Source organism: Haliotis cracherodii, unplaced genomic scaffold (genome assembly GCF_022045235.1).
Source record: "Haliotis cracherodii isolate W230 unplaced genomic scaffold, xgHalCrac1.p SCAF_10, whole genome shotgun sequence".
Taxonomy (NCBI): Eukaryota; Metazoa; Mollusca; class Gastropoda; order Lepetellida; family Haliotidae; genus Haliotis; species Haliotis cracherodii.
The window spans coordinates 59,243,104-59,260,241 of record NW_027266265.1 but is presented as its reverse complement, the minus strand read 5'-3'; the positions used below and the strand labels follow the sequence as shown (position 1 = coordinate 59,260,241).

General features: G+C 36.0%; 1 protein-coding gene across 1 annotated transcript in view; it reads left to right on the top strand.

Moving 5' to 3' along the window:
- LOC139453942 (uncharacterized) overlaps positions 1 to 16,910 on the top strand; it is a 33,395-nt gene extending 16,485 nt beyond the window's left edge. Inside the window, exons 24-48 of the mRNA XM_071235384.1 lie at positions 325 to 380; positions 1,079 to 1,145; positions 1,489 to 1,544; positions 2,243 to 2,309; positions 2,651 to 2,706; positions 3,405 to 3,471; positions 3,813 to 3,868; positions 4,567 to 4,633; positions 4,975 to 5,030; positions 5,729 to 5,795; positions 6,137 to 6,192; positions 6,891 to 6,957; positions 7,299 to 7,354; positions 8,053 to 8,119; positions 8,461 to 8,516; positions 9,215 to 9,281; positions 9,623 to 9,678; positions 10,377 to 10,443; positions 10,785 to 10,840; positions 11,539 to 11,605; positions 13,295 to 13,382; positions 14,562 to 14,685; positions 14,882 to 14,949; positions 15,512 to 15,706; positions 16,741 to 16,910. Coding sequence (XP_071091485.1) covers positions 325 to 380; positions 1,079 to 1,145; positions 1,489 to 1,544; positions 2,243 to 2,309; positions 2,651 to 2,706; positions 3,405 to 3,471; positions 3,813 to 3,868; positions 4,567 to 4,633; positions 4,975 to 5,030; positions 5,729 to 5,795; positions 6,137 to 6,192; positions 6,891 to 6,957; positions 7,299 to 7,354; positions 8,053 to 8,119; positions 8,461 to 8,516; positions 9,215 to 9,281; positions 9,623 to 9,678; positions 10,377 to 10,443; positions 10,785 to 10,840; positions 11,539 to 11,605; positions 13,295 to 13,382; positions 14,562 to 14,685; positions 14,882 to 14,949; positions 15,512 to 15,706; positions 16,741 to 16,875 — 1,840 coding nt within the window. The 3' untranslated portion in view covers positions 16,876 to 16,910. The remainder of the gene's footprint in view (positions 1 to 324; positions 381 to 1,078; positions 1,146 to 1,488; positions 1,545 to 2,242; positions 2,310 to 2,650; positions 2,707 to 3,404; positions 3,472 to 3,812; positions 3,869 to 4,566; positions 4,634 to 4,974; positions 5,031 to 5,728; positions 5,796 to 6,136; positions 6,193 to 6,890; positions 6,958 to 7,298; positions 7,355 to 8,052; positions 8,120 to 8,460; positions 8,517 to 9,214; positions 9,282 to 9,622; positions 9,679 to 10,376; positions 10,444 to 10,784; positions 10,841 to 11,538; positions 11,606 to 13,294; positions 13,383 to 14,561; positions 14,686 to 14,881; positions 14,950 to 15,511; positions 15,707 to 16,740) is intronic.
- Positions 16,911 to 17,138: the final 228 nt, after the last annotated feature.

Sequence of the window (17,138 nt, the reverse complement as noted above, 5' to 3'; positions counted from 1 at the left end):
TACTAAACATTAGTTTGATATCATATGCTTTTGCTTTTCAATTGATTTTTGATTATGAGTAACTCTGAGTAATAAAACAGCTATCACTCTCTCATTCCACGAAGAGCTATTCTTGTTTCGGGATTCCAGTAACGAATAAGTTCCAAATTCCCACATATTTGTTGAAAAGTCGACTAAGATTAAAATCGCCCTTATTTCTCACCAAAAAAAGGGAATAGAATCATGCTTGCTGTTCATCATGCTATCATTATCATTTTCCATTAGGAAGTCCTTTTCATTCACAAACCAACAGTTATAAAAGAAACTTTCTGTTCTCAATTTCAGTGAGCGCAAAAACATCCTGGATACACTGAAGAACACTCTTAAAGATATTGGCAAAGGTTAGTGATATGAACTTATCGGTGAAATAAATACTAATAGTAATGATTTAAACACGTCGTGCATATCGTGTATCAAGAAAGGTAGTATTACATATATGTGATAGTTATTATTTAAAATGTTGAGTTTCACCAATTCAACTTGTGTGAAAACAAGGAACTGTTTGGAATGAAGAGATTGGCTTATTACTATTATCATACCCATAACCAAAATGAGATAACGTTTAATGATTGATAAAATACATTAATGGCATCAGCATGAAATAGATTCAACTGTTGGGGATTAAGCATAATACATAGGTCTGAAGAGGATAAGAGAAATGGTATGATTGTTGATGTACTAGTGTTCGAAGTGATCGTCTCACAGAGTTTCAATTTACTTTACAGAAGCAGTCCATGAAATTGAGAGTGAGTATGTTACTATTCACTTCAAGCATACAAAAATAGTTTTGGGCAAACATCGTTAAAGATTCATTCTCTTGATAAAAGGTGATATCAGACAACAATTGTTGCATTTACCAAATGATGTGACAATGTCAAGAAATCAGCAAGAGACGACAAACAACCTGTCATGGCACCTGAAGTATATGCTGACAAATAATGGAAACATGGTGTTTTCTAATTCTACATGAAAAGAAAAAACATTTTTACTAGAATCATATTAATTTTGTTTGGAATCTTAATATTCGAGTCCTTTCCAGATCTTGCACCAACACTCATCCAGAGCGCCCTTCCTACACTTCTCGGTGGTCTTGGAAAACGTGATGTGTAAGTAATGTCCTGATATACTAAACATTAGTTTGATATCATATGCTTTTGCTTTTCAATTGATTTTTGATTATGAGTAACTCTGAGTAATAAAACAGCTATCACTCTCTCATTCCACGAAGAGCTATTCTTGTTTCGGGATTCCAGTAACGAATAAGTTCCAAATTCCCACATATTTGTTGAAAAGTCGACTAAGATTAAAATCGCCCTTATTTCTCACCAAAAAAAAGGGAATAGAATCATGCTTGCTGTTCATCATGCTATCATTATCATTTTCCATTAGGAAGTCCTTTTCATTCACAAACCAACAGTTATAAAAGAAACTTTCTGTTCTCAATTTCAGTGAGCGCAAAAACATCCTGGATACACTGAAGAACACTCTTAAAGATATTGGCAAAGGTTAGTGATATGAACTTATCGGTGAAATAAATACTAATAGTAATGATTTAAACACGTCGTGCATATCGTGTATCAAGAAAGGTAGTATTACATATATGTGATAGTTATTATTTAAAATGTTGAGTTTCACCAATTCAACTTGTGTGAAAACAAGGAATTGTTTGGAATGAAGAGATTGGCTTATTACTATTATCATACCCATAACCAAAATGAGATAACGTTTAATGATTGATAAAATACATTAATGGCATCAACATGAAATAGATTCAACTGTTGGGGATTAAGCATAATACATAGGTCTGAAGAGGATAAGAGAAATGGTATGATTGTTGATGTACTAGTGTTCGAAGTGATCGTCTCACAGAGTTTCAATTTACTTTACAGAAGCAGTCCATGAAATTGAGAGTGAGTATGTTACTATTCACTTCAAGCATACAAAAATAGTTTTGGGCAAACATCGTTAAAGATTCATTCTCTTGATAAAAGGTGATATCGGACAACAATTGTTGCATTTACCAAATGATGTGACAATGTCAAGAAATCAGCAAGAGAAGACAAACAACCTGTCATGGCACCTGAAGTATATGCTGACAAATAATGGAAACATGGTGTTTTCTAATTCTACATGAAAAGAAAAAACATTTTTACTAGAATCATATTAATTTTGTTTGGAATCTTAATATTCGAGTCCTTTCCAGATCTTGCACCAACACTCATCCAGAGCGCCCTTCCTACTCTTCTCGGTGGTCTTGGAAAACGTGATGTGTAAGTAATGTCCTGATATACTAAACATTAGTTTGATATCATATGCTTTTGCTTTTCAATTGATTTTTGATTATGAGTAACTCTGAGTAATAAAACAGCTATCACTCTCTCAGCCACGAAGAGCTATTCTTGTTTCGGGATTCCAGTAACGAATAAGTTCCAAATTCCCACATATTTGTTGAAAAGTCGACTAAGATTATAATCGCCCTTATTTCTCACCAAAAAAAGGGAATAGAATCATGCTTGCTGTTCATCATGCTATCATTATCATTTTCCATTAGGAAGTCCTTTTCATTCACAAACCAACAGTTATAAAAGAAACTTTCTGTTCTCAATTTCAGTGAGCGCAAAAACATCCTGGATACACTGAAGAACACTCTTAAAGATATTGGCAAAGGTTAGTGATATGAACTTAGCGGTGAAATAAATACTAATAGTAATGATTTAAACACGTCGTACATATCGTGTATCAAGAAAGGTAGTATTACATATATGTGATAGTTATTATTTAAAATGTTGAGTTTCACCAATTCAACTTGTGTGAAAACAAGGAATTGTTTGGAATGAAGAGATTGGCTTATTACTATTATCATACCCATAACCAAAATGAGATAACGTTTAATGATTGATAAAATACATTAATGGCATCAACATGAAATAGATTCAACTGTTGGGGATTAAGCATAATACATAGGTCTGAAGAGGATAAGAGAAATGGTATGATTGTTGATGTACTAGTGTTCGAAGTGATCGTCTCACAGAGTTTCAATTTACTTTACAGAAGCAGTCCATGAAATTGAGAGTGAGTATGTTACTATTCACTTCAAGCATACAAAAATAGTTTTGGGCAAACATCGTTAAAGATTCATTCTCTTGATAAAAGGTGATATCAGACAACAATTGTTGCATTTACCAAATGATGTGACAATGTCAAGAAATCAGCAAGAGACGACAAACAACCTGTCATGGCACCTGAAGTATATGCTTACAAATAATGGAAACATGGTGTTTTCTAATTCTACATGAAAAGAAAAAACATTTTTACTAGAATCATATTAATTTTGTTTGGAATCTTAATATTCGAGTCCTTTCCAGATCTTGCACCAACACTCATCCAGAGCGCCCTTCCTACTCTTCTCGGTGGTCTTGGAAAACGTGATGTGTAAGTAATGTCCTGATATACTAAACATTAGTTTGATATCATATGCTTTTGCTTTTCAATTGATTTTTGATTATGAGTAACTCTGAGTAATAAAACAGCTATCACTCTCTCAGCCACGAAGAGCTATTCTTGTTTCGGGATTCCAGTAACGAATAAGTTCCAAATTCCCACATATTTGTTGAAAAGTCGACTAAGATTAAAATCGCCCTTATTTCTCACCAAAAAAAGGGAATAGAATCATGCTTGCTGTTCATCATGCTATCATTATCATTTTCCATTAGGAAGTCCTTTTCATTCACAAACCAACAGTTATAAAAGAAACTTTCTGTTCTCAATTTCAGTGAGCGCAAAAACATCCTGGATACACTGAAGAACACTCTTAAAGATATTGGCAAAGGTTAGTGATATGAACTTATCGGTGAAATATATACTAATAGTAATGATTTAAACACGTCGTACATATCGTGTATCAAGAAAGGTAGTATTACATATATGTGATAGTTATTATTCAAAATGTTGAGTTTCACCAATTCAACTTGTGTGAAAACAAGGAACTGTTTGGAATGAAGAGATTGGCTTATTAGTATTATCATACCCATAACCAAAATGAGATAACGTTTAATGATTGATAAAATACATTAATGGCATCAACATGAAATAGATTTAACTGTTGGGGATTAAGCATAATACATAGGTCTGAAGAGGATAAGAGAAATGGTATGATTGTTGATGTACTAGTGTTCGAAGTGATCGTCTCACAGAGTTTCAATTTACTTTACAGAAGCAGTCCATGAAATTGAGAGTGAGTATGTTACTATTCACTTCAAGCATACAAAAATAGTTTTGGGCAAACATCGTTAAAGATTCATTCTCTTGATAAAAGGTGATATCAGTCAACAATTGTTGCATTTACCAAATGATGTGACAATGTCAAGAAATCAGCAAGAGACGACAAACAACCTGTCATGGCACCTGAAGTATATGCTTACAAATAATGGAAACATGGTGTTTTCTAATTCTACATGAAAAGAAAAAACATTTTTACTAGAATCATATTAATTTTGTTTGGAATCTTAATATTCGAGTCCTTTCCAGATCTTGCACCAACACTCATCCAGAGCGCCCTTCCTACTCTTCTCGGTGGTCTTGGAAAACGTGATGTGTAAGTAATGTCCTGATATACTAAACATTAGTTTGATATCATATGCTTTTGCTTTTCAATTGATTTTTGATTATGAGTAACTCTGAGTAATAAAACAGCTATCACTCTCTCAGCCACGAAGAGCTATTCTTGTTTCGGGATTCCAGTAACGAATAAGTTCCAAATTCCCACATATTTGTTGAAAAGTCGACTAAGATTAAAATCGCCCTTATTTCTCACCAAAAAAAGGGAATAGAATCATGCTTGCTGTTCATCATGCTATCATTATCATTTTCCATTAGGAAGTCCTTTTCATTCACAAACCAACAGTTATAAAAGAAACTTTCTGTTCTCAATTTCAGTGAGCGCAAAAACATCCTGGATACACTGAAGAACACTCTTAAAGATATTGGCAAAGGTTAGTGATATGAACTTATCGGTGAAATATATACTAATAGTAATGATTTAAACACGTCGTACATGTCGTGTATCAAGAAAGGTAGTATTACATATATGTGATAGTTATTATTCAAAATGTTGAGTTTCACCAATTCAACTTGTGTGAAAACAAGGAATTGTTTGGAATGAAGAGATTGGCTTATTAGTATTATCATACCCATAACCAAAATGAGATAACGTTTAATGATTGATAAAATACATTAATGGCATCAACATGAAATAGATTCAACTGTTGGGGATTAAGCATAATACATAGGTCTGAAGAGGATAAGAGAAATGGTATGATTGTTGATGTACTAGTGTTCGAAGTGATCGTCTCACAGAGTTTCAATTTACTTTACAGAAGCAGTCCATGAAATTGAGAGTGAGTATGTTACTATTCACTTCAAGCATACAAAAATAGTTTTGGGCAAACATCGTTAAAGATTCATTCTCTTGATAAAAGGTGATATCAGACAACAATTGTTGCATTTACCAAATGATGTGACAATGTCAAGAAATCAGCAAGAGACGACAAACAACCTGTCATGGCACCTGAAGTATATGCTTACAAATAATGGAAACATGGTGTTTTCTAATTCTACATGAAAAGAAAAAACATTTTTACTAGAATCATATTAATTTTGTTTGGAATCTTAATATTCGAGTCCTTTCCAGATCTTGCACCAACACTCATCCAGAGCGCCCTTCCTACTCTTCTCGGTGGTCTTGGAAAACGTGATGTGTAAGTAATGTCCTGATATACTAAACATTAGTTTGATATCATATGCTTTTGCTTTTCAATTGATTTTTGATTATGAGTAACTCTGAGTAATAAAACAGCTATCACTCTCTCAGCCACGAAGAGCTATTCTTGTTTCGGGATTCCAGTAACGAATAAGGTCCAAATTCCCACATATTTGTTGAAAAGTCGACTAAGATTAAAATCGCCCTTATTTCTCACCAAAAAAAGGGAATAGAATCATGCTTGCTGTTCATCATGCTATCATTATCATTTTCCATTAGGAAGTCCTTTTCATTCACAAACCAACAGTTATAAAAGAAACTTTCTGTTCTCAATTTCAGTGAGCGCAAAAACATCCTGGATACACTGAAGAACACTCTTAAAGATATTGGCAAAGGTTAGTGATATGAACTTAGCGGTGAAATAAATACTAATAGTAATGATTTAAACACGTCGTACATATCGTGTATCAAGAAAGGTAGTATTACATATATGTGATAGTTATTATTCAAAATGTTGAGTTTCACCAATTCAACTTGTGTGAAAACAATGAACTGTTTGGAATGAAGAGATTGGCTTATTAGTATTATCATACCCATAACCAAAATGAGATAACGTTTAATGATTGATAAAATACATTAATGGCATCAACATGAAATAGATTCAACTGTTGGGGATTAAGCATAATACATAGGTCTGAAGAGGATAAGAGAAATGGTATGATTGTTGATGTACTAGTGTTCGAAGTGATCGTCTCACAGAGTTTCAATTTACTTTACAGAAGCAGTCCATGAAATTGAGAGTGAGTATGTTACTATTCACTTCAAGCATACAAAAATAGTTTTGGGCAAACATCGTTAAAGATTCATTCTCTTGATAAAAGGTGATATCAGACAACAATTGTTGCATTTACCAAATGATGTGACAATGTCAAGAAATCAGCAAGAGACGACAAACAACCTGTCATGGCACCTGAAGTATATGCTTACAAATAATGGAAACATGGTGTTTTCTAATTCTACATGAAAAGAAAAAACATTTTTACTAGAATCATATTAATTTTGTTTGGAATCTTAATATTCGAGTCCTTTCCAGATCTTGCACCAACACTCATCCAGAGCGCCCTTCCTACTCTTCTCGGTGGTCTTGGAAAACGTGATGTGTAAGTAATGTCCTGATATACTAAACATTAGTTTGATATCATATGCTTTTGCTTTTCAATTGATTTTTGATTATGAGTAACTCTGAGTAATAAAACAGCTATCACTCTCTCAGCCACGAAGAGCTATTCTTGTTTCGGGATTCCAGTAACGAATAAGGTCCAAATTCCCACATATTTGTTGAAAAGTCGACTAAGATTAAAATCGCCCTTATTTCTCACCAAAAAAAGGGAATAGAATCATGCTTGCTGTTCATCATGCTATCATTATCATTTTCCATTAGGAAGTCCTTTTCATTCACAAACCAACAGTTATAAAAGAAACTTTCTATTCTCAATTTCAGTGAGCGCAAAAACATCCTGGATACACTGAAGAACACTCTTAAAGATATTGGCAAAGGTTAGTGATATGAACTTAGCGGTGAAATAAATACTAATAGTAATGATTTAAACACGTCGTGCATATCGTGTATCAAGAAAGGTAGTATTACATATATGTGATAGTTATTATTTAAAATGTTGAGTTTCACCAATTCAACTTGTGTGAAAACAAGGAACTGTTTGGAATGAAGAGATTGGCTTATTACTATTATCATACCCATAACCAAAATGAGATAACGTTTAATGATTGATAAAATACATTAATGGCATCAACATGAAATAGATTCAACTGTTGGGGATTAAGCATAATACATAGGTCTGAAGAGGATAAGAGAAATGGTATGATTGTTGATGTACTAGTGTTCGAAGTGATCGTCTCACAGAGTTTCAATTTACTTTACAGAAGCAGTCCATGAAATTGAGAGTGAGTATGTTACTATTCACTTCAAGCATACAAAAATAGTTTTGGGCAAACATCGTTAAAGATTCATTCTCTTGATAAAAGGTGATATCGGACAACAATTGTTGCATTTACCAAATGATGTGACAATGTCAAGAAATCAGCAAGAGACGACAAACAACCTGTCATGGCACCTGAAGTATATGCTTACAAATAATGGAAACATGGTGTTTTCTAATTCTACATGAAAAGAAAAAACATTTTTACTAGAATCATATTAATTTTGTTTGGAATCTTAATATTCGAGTCCTTTCCAGATCTTGCACCAACACTCATCCAGAGCGCCCTTCCTACTCTTCTCAGTGGTCTTGGAAAACGTGATGTGTAAGTAATGTCCTGATATACTAAACATTAGTTTGATATCATATGCTTTTGCTTTTCAATTGATTTTTGATTATGAGTAACTCTGAGTAATAAAACAGCTATCACTCTCTCAGCCACGAAGAGCTATTCTTGTTTCGGGATTCCAGTAACGAATAAGTTCCAAATTCCCACATATTTGTTGAAAAGTCGACTAAGATTAAAATCGCCCTTATTTCTCACCAAAAAAAGGGAATAGAATCATGCTTGCTGTTCATCATGCTATCATTATCATTTTCCATTAGGAAGTCCTTTTCATTCACAAACCAACAGTTATAAAAGAAACTTTCTGTTCTCAATTTCAGTGAGCGCAAAAACATCCTGGATACACTGAAGAACACTCTTAAAGATATTGGCAAAGGTTAGTGATATGAACTTAGCGGTGAAAAATATACTAATAGTAATGATTTAAACACGTCGTGCATATCGTGTATCAAGAAAGGTAGTATTACATATATGTGATAGTTATTATTTAAAATGTTGAGTTTCACCAATTCAACTTGTGTGAAAACAAGGAACTGTTTGGAATGAAGAGATTGGCTTATTAGTATTATCATACCCATAACCAAAATGAGATAACGTTTAATGATTGATAAAATAAATTAATGGCATCAACATGAAATAGATTCAACTGTTGGGGATTAAGCATAATACATAGGTCTGAAGAGGATAAGAGAAATGGTATGATTGTTGATGTACTAGTGTTCGAAGTGATCGTCTCACAGAGTTTCAATTTACTTTACAGAAGCAGTCCATGAAATTGAGAGTGAGTATGTTACTGTTCACTTCAAGCATACAAAAATAGTTTTGGGCAAACATCGTTAAAGATTCATTCTCTTGATAAAAGGTGATATCAGACAACAATTGTTGCATTTACCAAATGATGTGACAATGTCAAGAAATCAGCAAGAGACGACAAACAACCTGTCATGGCACCTGAAGTATATGCTGACAAATAATGGAAACATGGTATTTTCTAATTCTACATGAAAAGAAAAAACATTTTTACTAGAATCATATTAATTTTGTTTGGAATCTTAATATTCGAGTCCTTTCCAGATCTTGCACCAACACTCATCCAGAGCGCCCTTCCTACTCTTCTCAGTGGTCTTGGAAAACGTGATGTGTAAGTAATGTCCTGATATACTAAACATTAGTTTGATATCATATGCTTTTGCTTTTCAATTGATTTTTGATTATGAGTAACTCTGAGTAATAAAACAGCTATCACTCTCTCAGCCACGAAGAGCTATTCTTGTTTCGGGATTCCAGTAACGAATAAGGTCCAAATTCCCACATATTTGTTGAAAAGTCGACTAAGATTAAAATCGCCCTTATTTCTCACCAAAAAAAGGGAATAGAATCATGCTTGCTGTTCATCATGCTATCATTATCATTTTCCATTAGGAAGTCCTTTTCATTCACAAACCAACAGTTATAAAAGAAACTTTCTATTCTCAATTTCAGTGAGCGCAAAAACATCCTGGATACACTGAAGAACACTCTTAAAGATATTGGCAAAGGTTAGTGATATGAACTTAGCGGTGAAATAAATACTAATAGTAATGATTTAAACACGTCGTGCATATCGTGTATCAAGAAAGGTAGTATTACATATATGTGATAGTTATTATTTAAAATGTTGAGTTTCACCAATTCAACTTGTGTGAAAACAAGGAACTGTTTGGAATGAAGAGATTGGCTTATTACTATTATCATACCCATAACCAAAATGAGATAACGTTTAATGATTGATAAAATACATTAATGGCATCAACATGAAATAGATTCAACTGTTGGGGATTAAGCATAATACATAGGTCTGAAGAGGATAAGAGAAATGGTATGATTGTTGATGTACTAGTGTTCGAAGTGATCGTCTCACAGAGTTTCAATTTACTTTACAGAAGCAGTCCATGAAATTGAGAGTGAGTATGTTACTATTCACTTCAAGCATACAAAAATAGTTTTGGGCAAACATCGTTAAAGATTCATTCTCTTGATAAAAGGTGATATCGGACAACAATTGTTGCATTTACCAAATGATGTGACAATGTCAAGAAATCAGCAAGAGACGACAAACAACCTGTCATGGCACCTGAAGTATATGCTTACAAATAATGGAAACATGGTGTTTTCTAATTCTACATGAAAAGAAAAAACATTTTTACTAGAATCATATTAATTTTGTTTGGAATCTTAATATTCGAGTCCTTTCCAGATCTTGCACCAACACTCATCCAGAGCGCCCTTCCTACTCTTCTCAGTGGTCTTGGAAAACGTGATGTGTAAGTAATGTCCTGATATACTAAACATTAGTTTGATATCATATGCTTTTGCTTTTCAATTGATTTTTTATTATGAGTAACTCTGAGTAATAAAACAGCTATCACTCTCTCAGCCACGAAGAGCTATTCTTGTTTCGGGATTCCAGTAACGAATAAGTTCCAAATTCCCACATATTTGTTGAAAAGTCGACTAAGATTAAAATCGCCCTTATTTCTCACCAAAAAAAGGGAATAGAATCATGCTTGCTGTTCATCATGCTATCATTATCATTTTCCATTAGGAAGTCCTTTTCATTCACAAACCAACAGTTATAAAAGAAACTTTCTGTTCTCAATTTCAGTGAGCGCAAAAACATCCTGGATACACTGAAGAACACTCTTAAAGATATTGGCAAAGGTTAGTGATATGAACTTAGCGGTGAAAAATATACTAATAGTAATGATTTAAACACGTCGTGCATATCGTGTATCAAGAAAGGTAGTATTACATATATGTGATAGTTATTATTTAAAATGTTGAGTTTCACCAATTCAACTTGTGTGAAAACAAGGAACTGTTTGGAATGAAGAGATTGGCTTATTAGTATTATCATACCCATAACCAAAATGAGATAACGTTTAATGATTGATAAAATAAATTAATGGCATCAACATGAAATAGATTCAACTGTTGGGGATTAAGCATAATACATAGGTCTGAAGAGGATAAGAGAAATGGTATGATTGTTGATGTACTAGTGTTCGAAGTGATCGTCTCACAGAGTTTCAATTTACTTTACAGAAGCAGTCCATGAAATTGAGAGTGAGTATGTTACTGTTCACTTCAAGCATACAAAAATAGTTTTGGGCAAACATCGTTAAAGATTCATTCTCTTGATAAAAGGTGATATCAGACAACAATTGTTGCATTTACCAAATGATGTGACAATGTCAAGAAATCAGCAAGAGACGACAAACAACCTGTCATGGCACCTGAAGTATATGCTGACAAATAATGGAAACATGGTATTTTCTAATTCTACATGAAAAGAAAAAACATTTTTACTAGAATCATATTAATTTTGTTTGGAATCTTAATATTCGAGTCCTTTCCAGATCTTGCACCAACACTCATCCAGAGCGCCCTTCCTACTCTTCTCAGTGGTCTTGGAAAACGTGATGTGTAAGTAATGTCCTGATATACTAAACATTAGTTTGATATCATATGCTTTTGCTTTTCAATTGATTTTTTATTATGAGTAACTCTGAGTAATAAAACAGCTATCACTCTCTCAGCCACGAAGAGCTATTCTTGTTTCGGGATTCCAGTAACGAATAAGTTCCAAATTCCCACATATTTGTTGAAAAGTCGACTAAGATTATAATCGCCCTTATTTCTCACCAAAAAAAGGGAATAGAATCATGCTTGCTGTTCATCATGCTATCATTATCATTTTCCATTAGGAAGTCCTTTTCATTCACAAACCAACAGTTATAAAAGAAACTTTCTGTTCTCAATTTCAGTGAGCGCAAAAACATCCTGGATACACTGAAGAACACTCTTAAAGATATTGGCAAAGGTTAGTGATATGAACTTAGCGGTGAAATAAATACTAATAGTAATGATTTAAACACGTCGTACATATCGTGTATCAAGAAAGGTAGTATTACATATATGTGATAGTTATTATTTAAAATGTTGAGTTTCACCAATTCAACTTGTGTGAAAACAAGGAATTGTTTGGAATGAAGAGATTGGCTTATTAGTATTATCATACCCATAACCAAAATGAGATAACGTTTAATGATTGATAAAATACATTAATGGCATCAACATGAAATAGATTCAACTGTTGGGGATTAAGCATAATACTTAGGTCTGAAGAGGATAAGAGAAATGGTATGATTGTTGATGTACTAGTGTTCGAAGTGATCGTCTCACAGAGTTTCAATTTACTTTACAGAAGCAGTCCATGAAATTGAGAGTGAGTATGTTACTATTCACTTCAAGCATACAAAAATAGTTTTGGGCAAACATCGTTAAAGATTCATTCTCTTGATAAAAGGTGATATCAGACAACAATTGTTGCATTTACCAAATGATGTGACAATGTCAAGAAATCAGCAAGAGACGACAAACAACCTGTCATGGCACCTGAAGTATATGCTGACAAATAATGGAAACATGGTGTTTTCCAATTCTACATGAAAAGAAAAAACATTTTTACTAGAATCATATTAATTTTGTTTGGAATCTTAATATTCGAGTCCTTTCCAGATCTTGCACCAACACTCATCCAGAGTGCTCTTCCTACTCTTCTCAGTGGTCTTGGAAAGCGTGGAGCGTGAGTGGTATTATTTACCTGACAGAAATTTATCGTTTTATTGTTAAATCAAAAGGTTTTGTCGGGCGTAGGAAGTCGCTCCAGAATATCCCTTGTACACAGTTGTGGACTCATACTGCTTCTAAAACAGCATCAGCCTGTTGTGTGATGAGACATTCAGAAAAGCAATACCCCTCTTCACATTGACTGTCTTATAAACAAGGAAAATGTGTCCTGATGGTTGTGAATATATTTGCTGATCGATCTCGCTCTATATTGTAATAAGATAATGATAAGAAGCTTCCAGTGGCATTGCTGTTTGTTCATGCATTCAGTGTAAAAGATGAGAGGCCCTCTATAACAGTGTTGTGTATGTGTTTGTAAATCATGTTCAGTGTAAGATGGCATGTCATGTATGGATGTGTTTGTTCTTGCATTCAGTGTAAGAGATGAGAGGCCCTCTGTAACAGTGGTGTGTATGTGTTTGTAAATCATGTCCAGTGCCAGAGATGGCATGCCATGTATGAAAGTATCGTGTCTGTTCTCAGTGTGGAGGCCGGACTTCTGGAACATGTGAGGGATGAGATGCTCTCTGTGGTGGACAAGCTGAAGGAGTCTGTGGAGGGAGCAGAGAAGGTGAATACAATTCACGCTTATTATCTCCCAACTCTGAATAAAGATGTTTTCTTCTTATTTCACAACCCTGCTCGTCAAATGGACAATTATGAAGACTTTTTATGACATACACAAACATCGTAACATTTCCTCTGAAGTCACCAATAAATAAAATACACCCAATATAGATTGTCCTGTGTAAGGAGGAGACTTCCAGCTGAGGAGCAAACAGGTCAGGGTCAGGGTCAGGGTCAGGGTCAGGGTCAGGTGAGGAGTATACACTCAAGGCAGGATTCAGAAAGCAATCAAATGACCAGCATGGTCACACCTGAATATGTGGTGAGGATAGAATAGGGTTGACTTGCGTGTTTCATGTCTCTATGATAGTTTAGAGACATTCCAAATTGTTTGCCTGTCTCCCTACTTAACATGATTCCCGGAAACATATTCTGTCTGTGTGTCTGCCATGGGTGTCTATCGTGTTCCGTTCAGTTTCTGTGGACTGAACCTGCATGTAGTTCCGATGCATTTGACGGTCTTGACTCAAAGCATGCCCTCACAACGCCTGTTCAAGGTGTCACTGTAGCAATAAATCTCGCCTGCAGGCGATAGATGGTTGAACTATGTACATTCAATGCAAAAGCCACATCACCAGGGCTTGAGTTTGTGAATGCCTGTCCAAATCGAATCCTATATAACCTTTCACTGCAAGGTTTGAAGCCATGTAAAAGTTGATGTTACACGTGTTATCTATGTATGCGAGGGAAACAGTCAATGATTGATAACAATATGTACCAACATATATTTCTATTACGTAACTAGACGTATTATTTATGTTTTGGTTTTTCGTCCAGTATATACAGTTGTAGGCACAGGTCAAGAATAGAGGTCGGGTTGCCCAGTAGTTAAAGCGTTCGCTCGTCACGCCGAAGACCTGGGTTCGATTCCCGACATGGGTACAATGTGTGATATTGCTGGGATATTGCTAAAAGCGGCATAAAACCATACTCATTCACTCATGATTATTAGCCACTGAAACCGGTGAACGTGGAAACGGTCGAAGGCAAGATGACAAATCATTAGATCCGTATGAACTCCTTGGAAGGTGAAGTATATTTTCTTCTGGATTATAACGACGCCGTACACATCAATATTCACAAATGCATTCGATGACAAAATGTGTAACGTTTCCGTATTCAGATCGCCACGAACCTTGAGGGCAACCTGAAAACAGCTGCCCAGGGTCTGACCAGTGGCCAGGATGTCAAAGCCCTCGCCCAGATGGTGCTGTCCACCCTGGAGAAGGATGTCGAGTCCATGATGGGTACGTGCGAACCATGCTGGGCATATACTGCACCGTAATGTTTTGTAAGGTGATATATTTTGTTAATTTTAGCTTATGTAAAACTAATTCGTCAGATTAATATAACCCTAGTCATTCGTGACGCGCAATGTGTTTTTGCAAAACGATGTCAAATATATGTTATTCGAGTCCTGACATAATTTTTGTTTTCTTGCAGAGAAGGGAACGTTTGACGTTGATCTTGATAAAATAATCGGCGACATTGTCCCCAATGCAGTTTCTAAGGTATATAATGATTTCTTTTTAATTGTTGGCTAATTGTTTAATCATTTTTACAGGTGGTGAGGTGAAGACGGGTATAAATATCGGGTTCAAGATTATTGCACTTAATTTGCGACGTGCAAAAGAGATACCATGCCACAGTTTAACATAAATACCCCACACAGAATAACGACTCCGAGCTGACCAGTCCTTGTATTAATCCCTCAATGCCGAGCGCAAGGCAGGGTAAAAACGGCTACCATCTGTTAACGTCTTTTGGTATGACGCGGCAAACCCCCGACATTTCGCTCTCCGGACGGATGCTCTCCCACTAGACCACACTGGCCGTTGGCTTCCTTACAGGAAAGTGGTTGATAGAACAAGGCAAAATGGGGATTTGTGTCACGTGATAAGTTAACATTGCCATGACCATGTTTATGAATGATTATCAAGACCAGTTTATTTATCCAGATATAAGTAATGAGTCAATACATTCAAGGATTCTCCATTCAGATCCACGTCCTGCATGCGAAGTGACAGCATCTCTTTTCAGTCCTCATAAAATGACAGTGCTGTATGTTTTCAGCTCTTCTCCAAGCATAGTCGTCGTGGTCTTCTCGGTGATATTTTCAACGGATTGAAGGACACTCTGGGTGACACTCTTGGTCTTCTGACTGGCACCGCCTTTGGAGACCTTAAAACATTCCTCGGAAACGTGGAGTCAACTGCTGTACACTCCCTGACCCCAGCATTGGGCAACCTCAAAGGGCTGGCCCAGACAGTAAGTTGACACGCTCTATGTACACAAGGACAGGCCCAGATAGTAGGTTGACACGCTCTATGTACACAAGGACAGGCCAAGAAAGTAAGTTGACATACTCTATGTACACAAGGACAGGCCCAGGCAGTAAGTTGACACGCTCATTGTACAAAAGGACAGGCCCAGACAGTAAGTTGACACACTCTATGTACACAATGACAGGCCCAGGCAGTAAGTTGACACGCTCATTGTACACAAGGACAGGCCCAGACAGTAAGTTGACACGCTCTATGTACACAAGGACAGGCCCAGATAGTAAGTTGATACGCTCTATGTACACAAGGACAGGCCCAGACAGTAAGTTGACATACTCTATGTACACAAGGACAGGCCCAGACAGTAATGTGACATACTCTATATACACAAGGACAGGCCCAGACAGTAAGTTGACACGCTCTATGTACACAAGGACAGGCCCAAACAGTAAGTTGACACGCCTTATGTACACAAGGACAGACCCAGGCAGTAAGCTTACGTACTCTATATACACAAGGACAGGCCCAGACAGTAATGTGACACGCTCTATGTACACAAGGGAAGGCCCAGACAGTAAGTTGACACGCTTTATGTACACAAGGACAGACCAAGGCAGTAAGCTGACATACTCTATGTACACAAGGACAGGCCCAGACAGTAGGTTGACACGCTCTATGTACAGAAGGAGAGGCCCAGACAGTAAGTTCACATACTCTACGAGTGAGTGAGTGAGTGAGTGGGGTTTTACGCCGCTTTTAGCAATATTCCAGCAATATCACGGTGGGGGACACTAGAAATGGGCACATACTCTATGCACACAAGGACAGGCCCAGACCGTAAGTTGGCTAAGTTCCATGGAGACAGTACTAACAATGCCATCAATGGCTCCTTTAAAACTTCCAGAGTTTGCTGATAGCAAGGCCGAGGGTCCTGTGTACGATGATATTGTGTTTGTCAGCATCATACAACTGTTTGGGGGTTTCTTTACACTTGTATTAACTATCTGTGTCTGTGACCAGTTCCTCACCCACGCTGGACAAGCCACCGCACAGGTAGCTGCCGAGGCCGTCAAGTTCTTCCAGCCATTCCAGACTCAACTGGGATCCGTCTTCACTCAGATCAAGAATGTAGCCGCAAAGCTGACGGGAAATTAAATGACTATACAAGAGATTTAGAATAAAACAACCTATTAAAACATTACCTCTTCGTTTATTCGGTGACGTATGAATGTGTGTATCCGTGTTATACACCATTGTGTGAAACCCATCCTCAATATCAGTACATTCTGACATACACAATAAGGACGGCAATGCAACAAAGTGAAACGTGACGCTGCAAGATTATTTACACACTCACCTCAGCAAGTAGGACTTATGTCCTGCATACAGAACATATTGAACAATTCGGTAAGAAAGAC